This window comes from Cervus elaphus, chromosome 6 (genome assembly GCF_910594005.1).
Source record: "Cervus elaphus chromosome 6, mCerEla1.1, whole genome shotgun sequence".
NCBI classification, from domain to species: Eukaryota; Metazoa; Chordata; class Mammalia; order Artiodactyla; family Cervidae; genus Cervus; species Cervus elaphus.
In genome coordinates this window covers 19451396-19465000 of record NC_057820.1, presented here as the reverse complement: position 1 = coordinate 19465000, position 13605 = coordinate 19451396, and the positions used below count along the sequence as shown (strand labels likewise).

Genomic DNA, 13605 nt, shown 5'->3' with positions numbered 1-13605 from the left:
TTTGCAAGTTTAGTGGTGAAAATGCACACAGAAAACAAGCATTTGGCACTTAAGCTTTATTCTATCTCTCCGTTTACTTTACTCTTTTAAAAAAAGTCTTCATATTAGAATATGCACTCCACCTAGTTTTTAAACTTTTTATTAAGAAACAGCTTCCCACGGCACTGATATCTATTATCTAATTCAAGGATCACAAACTCAAATGCCCACTAAGCACAAGCAGAAGGAAACAATACATTTTTTAAAAATTTTGGCCGTGCTGCTCAGCATGTGCGATCTTAGTTCCCTGACCAAGGAGCAAACCCACGCCCCCTGTATGGCAAGAGCAAAGTCTTAACCAATGGACCGCCAGGAACATCCCCAAACAGTCAATTTTAAGAGAAAAAGAATTAAAGTAACTGTGTTTGGGAGAATATGGAGGAATGGTGAGAACTGCTAAAAACTATAAAGAACATTCAAGCAATCGAAAGTGGAAGCTGCTACACTTAAATCTTAAGATGGCTGTAACCAAGCCACAGTTGGATGATTGCAAAGAAGGCAATCCCAATGTTGCTCGATCTTACAAATATTGAAGAAAAGGTAAATGCTCAGATTTTTGCAGGCATTTCAGCTCCTAAATACTAACAACAAAACAAACAATTTATCTGTCTGAATCATACCAACGATGTCTGCTGACTGTATGTGGGTCTAAAGACTCAAATTTCTCAGCTTTAAATCATTAATTCACAAACAGAATCTCACCAAGTCTGTAATTAGGTTCATAAAATCTGCACATATACATGTACCTAAATTGAGAAGTCACTACACCGTATTTTCTTTCTTTCCTATTCTCAACTGAAGCATCTCCTTGTACATCTCAGGTAATCCAATCTGGATTTCTTCTTCATTTACAGTTTTATTCCTTCTACTAATCCAGTAAATTTCTACTCTGAAAGTCTTTGTGGCCACTGTGCCCACAACAGCGCCTCAGTAAACCAGAACAGGCAGTCTTCTAACCTTCCAAGATACTGCTCTGAAAATACTGCTAAAAAAGTATCTACACTATCCTTATTTCAAAACAAATCACATTGTCTATCCAAACTTCAAAACAATTTGGGAAGACCCAGTGAGAAATCTGTAATGTGATAACTGTATTTATACTAAATTTGACCAAAAAAAAAAAAAAAAAAAGGGTCAAAATATTATCACATACCTCACCAAAACCACCAAAGTACTCCCTTATTTTCTCTTCAGGTGTATCTGGAGAAAGGCCACCAACAAAAATTTTTTTAACAGGCTCTTTTGTTTTCATGGCTTTGGCCCTCTTAGGATCAATCACCTTCCCATTCAATTTATGTTCTTTCTGATCCATGACCTAAGGAAATTGAAGTTTTTCATTTGAAAGATGTGTATCTTAACTAAAGTTCAGAGATTATTAACTTACTTAAGAATAACTATAGTTAAATAAATGTAGCTAATGCCAGACATATGTTGACCAGCTCACAAAGTGCCAATTGTGGTGATGGGATATCTGCTAATACATACTAGTGTCTAAACCTCAAGGTCAGTTAAGAATGAGAAGGGTTAATCAACTACCAGAAAATCATCATGCGTCTATCTATCAGCATTATAAGCATGACTGCTACTTCCCCGAGGACTAAAGACTGAAATGTAAAATGATTCAGTCCAGTTTCCTGCCTACAGATTTCAACGTCTGTACTTCTGTGAACGTGTCACAGCACGTCTTTACAATCAAGCATCTTTAAAGGTTTTTAAATTTAATTTTAATGTAGTAGAGCCTGGCACATGAAGTATTCAGGAAACAATTCTTCAATCTGATTCTTAAAATGTGTTGGCAAAAACCGTTATCTTTTTCTTCATATAAGCACAAAGAGGGAAATCACAAATAATGGGCATATTAATTGTATCAAACTATTCACATATTTTATTAACTGATTAGAACACATAGCACACTACCTTATCTACACTCTCCGACTCTTTAAATAGCACAAAGCCAAAACCCCTTGATCGCCCTGTGATAGGATCTAACTTCAGAGTGCAGTCTACGACTTCACCAAATTTGGAGAAGTAGTCCTTCAGATCTTTCTTTGTAGTGTCCCAGCTAAGGCCTCCTATAAACATTTTCCTGTAAAGACAAAAAGCAATATTAAAATGCTAAAAAGCTTCTGATTTTGCCTTAAGTATCCACATCAATAATATACTTTCCCCAAACTGCACCGATTTACTGGGCAGTATATTAAAATGTCACTCTTCCTACATAACCACATATCAAGAACATCCTATTTACAGTTTTGGAGAGTTTTATCACTACTGCGCCTGCATAATTACAAGATAGTGAGCAAGCAGCAGATTAAGTCTTTTGACTTATCAAAAAGATAAGTGCATCCCCAACATAAAAAGAGTGTATACCGTCTTTCTTAAATTACAATACTGGTAATAGCAAAATACAGAATTTCACCTTGAAATTTCTCTTCCAAATCTTTATTAAACTTATAAAAAGGCTATGCAGTCCCCGCTAATCACAGCAGCTCCCATGTGCTTACGCTGAAGTGTCTTTTCTAACAGTTCTCTCATTAATAAAACTCTTAGCACAAAAAAAGAGAGTCTCACAGTTAAGTTGTAAACCAAGTTTTTGGATGTGCTAAGAATCCTTAATAAAGACAAAACTAATCACATAAGCAATTTAATAAACAAAAAGAATTATCCACTGAAGCAAAACCCACTAATTAACCTAGATGATTTATTTCCAGTAGAACCTCAGTTAACCAGCAATAAGATATTTAAATCTTTAAAATGCTACAAGTGACAGGCGGTAAGTGGAAACCACCAAGACACTTTAAAACCAAACTACACCCCCCCCAAAAGAAAATTTAACATGAAATCTTATTTTTATTACAGCAAAAGGTCATAAAGCTCAGGTCTGGCAGCTCTGTGAACCCTCTTTACCCACTCCCACAGAAGAGCTAACATTACCTCCTACCCTTTGGAGAGACTGAATATTGTTACTTTAAGGGTAAACTGTCAGAATTTGTTATGTGAGGACTAAAAATCAATTTCAACACGGGAACAAAATCATGCTTGGTCAACGACTTTTGTCTTTCTAACTGCAGTGGGTCAGAGGTAGGGGCAGCGGGGGAATGTGGTGCTAACTTTCAGCTCTGGAAAGAAATTAAAGCAAGAACATCTCCATCTTGTGGGCTTCTTAGAATTTTGCCACTAAAACCAATTCTTTCAACTAAAGGACAAAGTCTTATCTCTAGAAGAAGATCCTGCTTCCGCTTAACCTAAAAATGCCAGATTAACTGAGGTGTTACTGATCTTACTATTATCAGTCTTGTTCTCACTTCTAATGATAAATGTAACACAAAAGAAGTCATTTTTAGGCATACAGTGTGCTTCCCCTTTAAGTTAGGTTTTCAACTTGTACCTGTATTCTAGAATTGGATTATTTATATGCTTAACATTCAGAATTCTAATAAAATTTCCACACTCTTAAGTAACTTTTATTAACCCTTTTTGTATTTTATAATCAAAGGAGTGTAACAAAACACTCATAATGTACAGGTACTTTTAATGTTTATAGCTAATTCCATGGGGAAAAAGTTGAGGTATTTTCAATGACATTTTCTTTCATATCCAGTGAAATAATATACAGTCCAAGTTACTTAAATTGCTTTAAGCACTTTTATTTTTAACCTAAAGATCCTGAGTACCTACCTTCATAGATGAAAGTACATTATCAACATTTACTCTTTCAAGGTGAAGAGGACACTGCTATCTTTTTCATGAGAAAGAATCTGACTATACAGCAATGGCCTCTTACTCCAATATTCATGGGATGTTCTTGATAGACACAATTTCAATTATGCTAAAATTTAACTATCAAATTACTATTGTGATTACTACAGAAACTTTCCATCAATAATTTAACAGTTTGAAATTATTTCAACCTGAAGAGAATAAATAAAAGAAACCTTTTTTAAAAAACTAAAATTGAAAGGCAAGAAAATCCTGTGGCTGTCTGGCCTGTTCCTCAGATACTGAGGCAAAACTAGTTTTGATTTTATTTACGCAAGGTAATGTTTTATTTACCCAAGGCAATGTTTTTATTGAGTTGTGTCCTCAATTTAAAATTAATGAAAAATAGTTACAAAGAAATAAATTATAACACCAAGAATGAGGCACATTCTATTATTCACACACCCCAAACTTTTTGTCAACATTAGATATCAGTTTTCTTAACTACATAAGCATACTAATTCATCAATTGGCCCATTAAGTGTTCTCTAGAGAAACTTTGCACATTTAATAAGAGTCCTGAGGATCAAAACGTAGTTAAATGTGCCTACCTTAAGAGTTGAAAGGTAACTGAAGGGGCTATCCTTCTTAAACTAACAGTCAAATCCCATTTATCCAGAACAGCAAATGTCCTAGACAACTGTAATTTATAGATATACCAGAGAATGATTACTGTTTGCCAAAAAATTAGAGCAAAATATGTAGCAATAAAACTTTAGCCATCCAGCACCTTTAGAGAATGAGCCAGATAGCCCACCTTCCTTCAAGTATTGCCTGTTTTCCTAGCCTCTCAATTGTTTAACGTTCAATTACTTGGAATGCCCCTGGATGGAATGGCAACCCATTCCAGTATTCTTGCCTGGAGAATCCCATGGACAGAGGAGTCTGGCCGGCTACAGTCCGTGGGGTCCCAAAGAGTCGGACATGACTGAGCAATGAACACACTGCATTCGATTTTTTTCTGTTCGCCCTACAGCACACTGCACATACTCCTGCTGTAATGATTTAACACGCCAAGAGTCAGTCACCACTGACTCCTTATGCGGCTTGTAGCATGCCTGCGATCGTCTGAACTTTTTATTAATGAATTAAATACACCTTATTTCTTGGCTCTAGCTTTCTTAGTTCTAGTTTTCATTTTTGCCAGATTAATCAGCAGCCGCTATTCTAAAATGCTCCCTACTCCATTTTGGGGGAAGTTCGTTGGCACTTGATTTTTTCTAATTTTTGGTAAAGTAACAGTAAACAGCCTCTGACCAAGAGTTTAACTGGCTTTTTTTGAGACAAATTCATTACCATTTTGGCAGTCCCAAAACGCTCATCTGCTGCTCTAATAAGGAAGGTTGCTGCACAAAACTGATAACCAGACAGGTGGATATACTACAATGAACATACTGTACCAAATCCATCCCATTTTTATTCAGTAGACATACCAAAAATATAAACATAAAAAAAGCCTGTTATCTTAATTCTGGATAAATGGAAACTTATTTTAGCATCTCTGTAATATGAGCATTCCCACATGCCCTGCTTCAAATTATGAGATGGTGTAAGATATCAATTTAAACTATCTATATTTTATATTACTGTATCTTACTTAAAGCACAGATTACCTTTGCTGCCTTGAATGCAAAGACTGACTTTAAAGTTACTTACACCCCTGCAGAGACAGGCAAACATTTTACAATGAAGGAGAGCTGGACTTTCCTAAAAATCCTGAGCAGTGAAGTTAAAACTACAGCACAGGACTTGTTCAAGTAGCAAAAATGGGTCCCTAATACTACAAGTTTTAAATCTGATCCTTACCTCTAAGTGAATCAATAATCCCAACTGAAGTGGAGAACTTCATCTACAGCATCAACAAAGTTTAATATTTTAATCCTATCTATAAAGTTATTTAGCACCCCAGAGGCAATACAGTATACAACTTACAACACCTACTGAGCAATTAAAATACCCTTGCCTTATAGATACTGACATTATACCATACTGTAATATTAAATAACAAGCACTGCAGATAACTCTCCAAAAGAGACTTGAGGGTGCTTTGTGGGACATTCTCCTCTAGAGGAAGTAAATTTAGAGGCAGTGAGCCAAGCTACTTGGGGTTTAAATCCTTCTTCCAGAACTTACTAAAAGCTTACCTCAGCTATCTGCAATAAGGATTTAAATGGCACAGAACATGGTATGACACACTCTAAGTGCTCCATAAAAACAAATTACTATTTAGAAGGGTAGAACACAAACTATATCTAATTATTAAATAACTTTTTCATTTATTCAATGACTTGAATTTTTTTAATCTGCATGAGCTAATGAAAGTTTCCAACATTAAAGGGGTATAGGCCAGGATGAGTTTTATATAAATGGATCCTAAGATTATTTTTAATGCTGAAGACTTAGCCTCAAAACTTTAAATATCCCATATAAAAAATACAGACAGGAAATTAGGTTGTCTGAAACTCGTAAATGTAGTTCCAAATTCACACTAACGACTTGTCTGTACTCCACATAAATGCCAGTACCTTCAATAAGGAAGCATTTCTGATATAGAAAGCAGTATGGAAGGAGCAGTACTGGTTGCAGGAAGCTGTTCTGTCTCTTCCCATCTAAGAACTTTATTCTCTATACTACTGAGGCCCCTAGGGTTAAACACTCCAAACTCAATAGTACTTTTTATATAAAGATACTTCCCCTAACAAGGCTTTACCGTCAAATACCCTTTTCAGAGTAATACAATTATTACACTTCTTTCCAATTTTGGAAAAGGGCAAACAAGTTCTCTTAACTTTTAAAACTTCCCAACAACTTGTAATCTTCCATATGTAATTTCATAACAAATTCTGACAGTTTAAAAACTACAACAGAATGTCAAACTGATAATACATCTCAAGTATGTAACATGACTAGCCAATTACTGTCACCTTTTAGAGTAATGTCACTCAAGCATAAACACTAATCCTTATTTAAATAAAATTTCTGGTATTTTATCATTATGTCTTTACAATCCTAAAATATTAAAAGTTATTGATAATAAGAATCTTACCAATAGATAAAAAAATAAGTATTTATTCTTCCTTATAAAATACAGATTTAGTTTAAAATTAAGTCAGCAGTTACCTAAACAGGGAGGGGTTCATTTTTTGCAACTAGATATCATATGGTATCATTTCAGAATCTGTATTAAAAAAATACCCCTGGAAATGGCTTGACAAACTTTTAGCAAGTAAATAAAAAAAAATTCTTCTAGCTAATGTATCAGATCTTATTTCTTCATACTTTGAATGAACCTAAATGACTAAAAAAGACAACTGAGTTGAAACAGAATAGCTAATAAACATGAGAGCTTTTGAACAAACTTTAAATGTTTAACCCAAAATTTCCCCATTTCATTCCCAAGCAAGATCGACATCTTGTATTTTTGCTTTTAAAATAAACTCTCAATCAACTTTGTAAGGTAAACACTGTTCTACCTAGAGGTTAAGATTCTGGTTAACTGAGATTACTACACATTCACAATTCTTTATCAACACTAAACTCATCAAGTAATTTTCACCTTTCTTGATAGAACTTCAGAATCTTGCAATGCTTTAAAATCACATTACTTTTTAATAATGTAAGGGGAAAAGTATTTAAGATTCATTCCATGACACTGTTGATTGCTTTTTGAGTATACTGGCTGATAGTTTCATCTATCTTTCTTGAGGTAGGGAGACAAAGCTGTTTGGGCTTTGTGATAGCTTCAAGTTTAGATAAGCAGGAGCTTACAGAACATGACCCAATACTTAAAACTATCACCTTGATTATTGGCCAAACACTGCCAGTAATGAGTTTCCCCAATCCACCCCCAAATAGTCTTAAATGTCTAGTTCCAATGTACAATATAATACTCCAGAAACTAAAACATGCTTACCTTTACTCCACAAGAGTAAACCACTGGCAGTACCAACTATTAAGGCACAGGATAAATACACAAGCTATGAAAGCAGGCTATGGAGTCAATCTTCCTGTGAGGAGCAGTGTTTCCATCACACAGATCAGCAAACCAAGTAAAAGCATGTTGTGTTACCTGAGACCACACTGTTGGGAGTGAAGTAACAGAGACAGATCCCACGCTTCCAGCATCCCGTTCAGTGCCCTATCTACTAGAACGTTGAAGCAGAACTAAAGTCAAATAAAACTTCAACTAACAAAAGTTGTTCATCACTCCATTTGTGAATCTGCACACTCTCAAGGTGCAATTTTAACTGGAATGGGGGAAAAATTAATTCTATTCCTTTTTAAATGCTTTCAAGCTAAAACTAATCACCCTCAATATTGGCCATGAAATCACACACAATGGTAAATTCAAAACTCTATTAGGGCACCCTTACAGATGACAGAGTACCCAGGTAATGTTTAAAAAAAAAAAAAAAACACCCACAGTAAACATACTTAATTTATAGAAGGGGCCACAAGTATATTCATCTCAAAAAGCAGCACTTAAAAACTGATATTCAATGATACTCTCCAATTTCAAACCCAAAAGGTCAGGTGATTTTAGTATCCTGTGTATTAGAGTAAGAATGTGAAACGAAGAGAATTGAGTACTCCCTTCCTTAGAGGTTCATCATCTTAAGATCTGGGGGCATCCATTTCTGCAATTTTAGCCCTGGAAAGCTGTCAAAGGTCCCAAAGAATGCTAAAATTCAGTCTACTCAGGGTCTCAACTTTATAGTAAATCCAATGTACTGAATCAAAGGCCAGTCAATTTGGCGTGAGACTACTTTATCTAAAAGTAACTGTTCTAGAAAGCAATGCTCAAGATGCCCCAGAAGCCCCAGGGTATAGAGTATAATCTCAAATATTAAAACAAAAACTTGTTAGGTAGACCCATTTCTTAAAAATTAGATGGGTGACAACCTATAGCACATTTAATTTACAATATCCTCAAACAGGAAGAATCATACTTAAGTTTATACACTAATAGTTACAGTAGATAGATCAATCGCCCTATTAACAGGAAAGTATTGCTGTACTTTGGCTGATTGACGAATGGGGGATTATTCTGCTTCTTGTCTAATCCAGTGAAGGCAAGTCAATGCACCTACCCTGTAAAACTGTCTGAAGGTTAACACAGTTATTACAGCTCCCCATGAATCATTAGAATGTAAAAACTCCGTCTCCAGGCAGCTTGCTCTACATGGGATGTGTTCTTTTACCAGACACTAATTTTAGAGCATCTAAAAGGATTGTAGCCCTATAGAGAAGGAGTAGTCCACACCAAAATGGGCAATCCCAGTGTAGTAGTTTCTAAGTAAAAACTTGGGACGTTAAAGTTAAAAATTAAAATGAGGTGAACTCAGGCAGGCATTTTACTATGGAAATACTCTAAAGGCCCACGGTAAATTGTGGAAACCCTTTATTCCACTAGAGGTTTAACAAGCATGCCCTCCTCAAAATACCTGTTTATTCTTATATTAAAAATAAACAACACTTCAGTCTACAATAATTTAAAATACTTTTAAGAGGAAATCGTAGTCACTTTAGTCTCAAGTTAGAATTGTAAAAAGAAACACACAAAAAGATGTGTTTAAGAAATTTAGATAATTTTGTATGTAGTAACCACTATTTCACTACTATTATGAAACTTTTCCCCAGTTTTCCTCAAATTGGGACACAGAGAAGAACATATAGGGTGGCAAGTGCAGACACCAAAAAGATCAGAAATTTTGAGGGATTTTTTTTGTCTAAGAAACAGTATGTGTAAAGCACAAGGCTAACTAACGAGACAGTAATTTTTTTAAGTCAAATTATTAGACTTTAAAAATGAAAATATTTGTTAAATGTACAAAGTAAATTTCATAATCTAAAATTGTTAACTGTAAATATTCAATTGTCCAATTTTCCTAAGGGATCACTCAAAAAACTTGCAAAGTTATAGTATTAGGTAACAGAATACAAAAATTATCTTAAAGTAAAAAAAAAACAAGAAACCTTTATACCTAAGTGTATGGTCCTTTCAAATTACTAAAAATAATTGCTTACATAAGATGAAATAAGTAATGGAGCAGTAAAGTCAAGTACAGTTATAATTTATACTTATTTTAGTTTGCCACTATTACCTAGAAATAAAATTCAACTATCAAAGGGCCAAACAGATTAATTTGCATCAAAAAACTTTTATTCGGTATGTCAAACTTCATCTCCAATATAATACTGGACAGATTTCAGTGAAAGAAAATAACAGTAATAAGCTCCTTTAAGATTTAAATGTTATCCCAACTGGGCTCTTAGAATGTAGTTTCTACAGCTATCAGTCAACTACCTGCAATTTACCTGCCCTCTAAACACCAGTGGTAGTAAATACAAACTCTTAGATATAACCCAAAGGCTGAAATAGTGACATTTGGAGAAAGGGAGGGATAAAAAGAACAATAATCTACCAGACTTCCAAAAAGTCATGCAATTGTGAATACATGTAAACCAACTGTAATTAACATTCCAGCCAAATCACACTGAACATCTAAAAATCTGATTTAAGCTGTAGTGGAAAGCCACATCAGTATGCTTTAATATGAATGTGCAATTCTTATTAAAGTTGTGTTTACAAATGTTTGGTGATTTAAAAAAAAAGAAACTTCATTTTTGCATACATATACACAATACTACTTTAAAAATAGTTTTACTATTGACATGTCCAGAATACTTCAGTATAACATGCAATATATTTTAAACACACAATACTTCATATCAGATAACCTTCACACATAGCATTAAAGTTAGAAATACAACAAAAAAATTTCGTCTTAACAAAAACAAATCAACTTTAAATTTACTTTTTCTTGCTCACATAGAAAACATCATTACTAATTATATTAAGCTTTAATTGGCCAAACCACAAATACATGCATTACCACAGACCAAAAACCATGTAATGGCATCAATTTTGCCCAAAGATCACACACGATGCCTAAAAGGTTTTATATCCCAGGTACAATATCCTACTGTACTAAAGTCTAGAATTTCCTGGGAATCAATGGGCAACTAACCAATTCACAGCCTCCACATGTTACGACTACTGAAACCTTTATAATACAGAAATAAAATGTAAAAGTTTTACCATTCTTCCCGCTGTGCCGTCGCTGCTTCAGAGTGTCGTGGGGAGGAGTTTGAATGGCTAGGGAATTAACAACCGGTACAGCAACCAATCAAAATTCTAGTTTTAGTGTTTGACACGTTAGGGTTAAAAACTTTAATTCATTTACACTCTAGTTCAATAGTAGATAAACTACAAAGGCAGCTGCTTTGTGATTTGAAAAATCAGAACAGAAAGCCTGCCCCAAACAGTAAGTTAAGCAATTAATCATTTGGCTGCCTCTGTCCAAAGAACAGAATTCAGAAAAAAAAAAAAATGTTAAAGGCTTAAGTTGCCAAACATTTAACATATCCCTTTCTTAAACTAAGTCGTACATAATTCAAGATAAATGAAGTTCCCCATCCCACCTCTACTCTCCCAAAGCCAGCAATCAGCAAAACAGCCCCACACAAGTCTGCCTCGGCTGAGAATATTAAATCCTGGATCCAAAGGGCTTATCTCTCTCCCGCTGCAAAGCTGGTGCTTTTCCCCAATAAAGGAAACCGTGTTTTCTAATATTGGGTTAAAGCGACATTTTACTGTTTTTACCTTCTACCAACACCTTTCTCCTTGTTACAGCGGAAAAAAGTTTACAGACACACCCCCCGCCCCAACCACAAAGAGTAATGGAAGCGTTAACCCAACATGAGCGATCAGTAACGGGAATAAGAAAACTCAAGCAAGAACCTCGATTTAGTCCCTCCTGCTAACTCCTGTATTATGCTCCCGGCTCCCAAAGGCTGCGTTCTAATAAATACTATGCAGCTTTAAGTAATACACACAACGTATTCCAAATGGAGCAAACAACTTACTACTTAAAAACCTGCCAAAAAAAAAGCCATAGCACAATACAGGATTTGTTCGTTTTATGAAAAAAGGCTGGTAGGCCTCCTCTAACTTAAGTGGGTGAGAGCGGGAAGGAAAAATCAAGAGAGACCAAAAAAAGGATCCCGGGCACAAGGTGGGTTGTAAAAACTGAAAACCGCCCAGAAGAGGTAAGGTAAAAGTACTATCTGTACCAACAGTCGGGGAATCCAATAGCCGAGGGCGCGAAAAAGGTGCGCGGTTAGAATAACTCAGCGGGGTGGGGGAAGGGCAGCCTGCAAGACGGAGGTAGAACAGCTCCAGTCAAGCGCAGGCCCGCCGACCAGGAACTTCAGGAAAGCCCTGGCAGCAAAACCAACGTACCAACAGGCGATCGGGCAATTTTACCGGGCCCACTGGGTTCCATAAAGCTGAAAAGTAGGGACTATGTGAGCAAGCCGTCGGGCGATGGTGCATAGAAAAAAAAGGCGAAGATCGAGGCGAAACTTACTCAAAATACTTAAAAAAAAAAAAAAAAAAAAAATTCGGCCTGAAGCCGAGACGGGAAAGGAGCAGAGCTGGACAGCCTACACATTCCCCGAAGCATGTGTTCTGAGAAGAAAAGCATCGTCTCGGGATGCTGCAGTGAGAAGCACCCAATAACCCTTAAGTGTCCAGGCATACAAGCCTTTCTGTCTGATTGCGTTTTTTATGCCCAGGACTTTTAAGAAAACTGGGCAGCGAGAGGACACCGGGGCTAGAAAAAAGGTTACCCCCTCGACAGGCGGGAAAAAATTCCGGCGGCTAAGTCGGTGGGAGGAGACCCGAGGCAAGGGAGGGAAGGAGGGCGGGCCGGGGAGCAGCATGGTGACGGCTAAAGGTGGAAACGTGTGTGATGGGGGAGGGGGCGATTAGCAGGCTGGGGGGAGAAGGAAATGAAAGCCCCGGGGAGACCAGGGTAGAGAAGGGGAGGACAGTGCAAAGAGGCTGCACGGGCGCCTGGAGGGCGGGCGGAGAGCGGGAACGAGGCCTAATGGCGGGGGGGTAGGGAGGGGGAGGGGGGATAGTTGGGCCTGACTATCCCGGGCCGCCCCTTACTCACCCTTCATCCTCCTCGTTCTTACTGGCATCGATCTTCGCCCCCTCCGACTCGGCGCTGCTCCCTTCGGTGCCGCCGGCCGCGGTTCCGCCCCCGGTCCCGGCTCCACTTCCCGCCGCCGCCGCTGCCCCCTGCGCCGCCGCCACCATGGCTCCCTCCTGCTCGCCCGCCGAGCCGCCTACCGCCGTTGTTGCCGCCGCCGCCGCCCCGTCCCCGCCGAACTGCTCCTCCGACATGGTGTTACTGCCTCCGCCGCCGCCGAGACTACACCCTCCGCTGCCGCGAACCGAAACTAGCAGCAAAGTAATCCCCGCCGCCGCCGCCGCGCGCCCGCTCTACCGCGCGAAGCACACAACAAGGCAGAGAAGGCGCGCGTGGCTGCAAAGGCTCCCGCGCCTCTCCCTGGCCTGCCCCCCTCGCCTCCCACTCTCGCGCGGCGCGCACTCCCGCTCTCGCCCGCTGCACTAAAAAAGAATAAGCAGCGGCGGCCGCTCTTGCCTCCTCCTCGCTTTAATGGCGCCGCCGCGGACCACCTAAAATGGCCGACGGAAGAACGGCGCGTCCCGGTCACGTGACGCGCGAGCGCGCCCTTTGCACCTCCCCCGCCCCCTTTACCGCTAGTTTTCTTCTTCCCCCCCCTTCCTCTTCGGTCCCGCCCTCTCGCTCCCTTTTATACCTTCCTCGCACGCGCAGCACCGCACAGCGTGGGGCCTTTAAAAGGAACCGGAAATGGCGTTCGATAAGACGGCCGCGCGGGGACCATCGAGAACAAGGAGCGCTGTTTCGA

At 38.4% G+C, this 13605-nt stretch overlaps 1 protein-coding gene across 4 annotated transcripts in view; it reads right to left on the bottom strand.

The window, feature by feature from the left end:
- HNRNPD (heterogeneous nuclear ribonucleoprotein D) overlaps positions 1 to 13360 on the bottom strand; it is a 17015-nt gene extending 3655 nt beyond the window's left edge. For 2 of the 4 annotated variants that reach the window (XM_043906367.1, XM_043906370.1), the window contains exons 1-4: positions 12822 to 13357; positions 10901 to 10957; positions 1957 to 2125; positions 1193 to 1354 (exon numbers count right to left, since the gene is read on the bottom strand). In XM_043906367.1, coding sequence (XP_043762302.1) covers positions 1193 to 1354; positions 1957 to 2125; positions 10901 to 10957; positions 12822 to 13054 — 621 coding nt within the window. In that variant the 5' untranslated portion in view covers positions 13055 to 13357. Of the gene's footprint in view, positions 1 to 1192; positions 1355 to 1956; positions 2126 to 10900; positions 10958 to 12821 lie in introns of all 4 variants that reach the window. The other 2 variants (XM_043906369.1, XM_043906371.1) reach the window with 2 other exon arrangements.
- Positions 13361 to 13605: the final 245 nt, after the last annotated feature.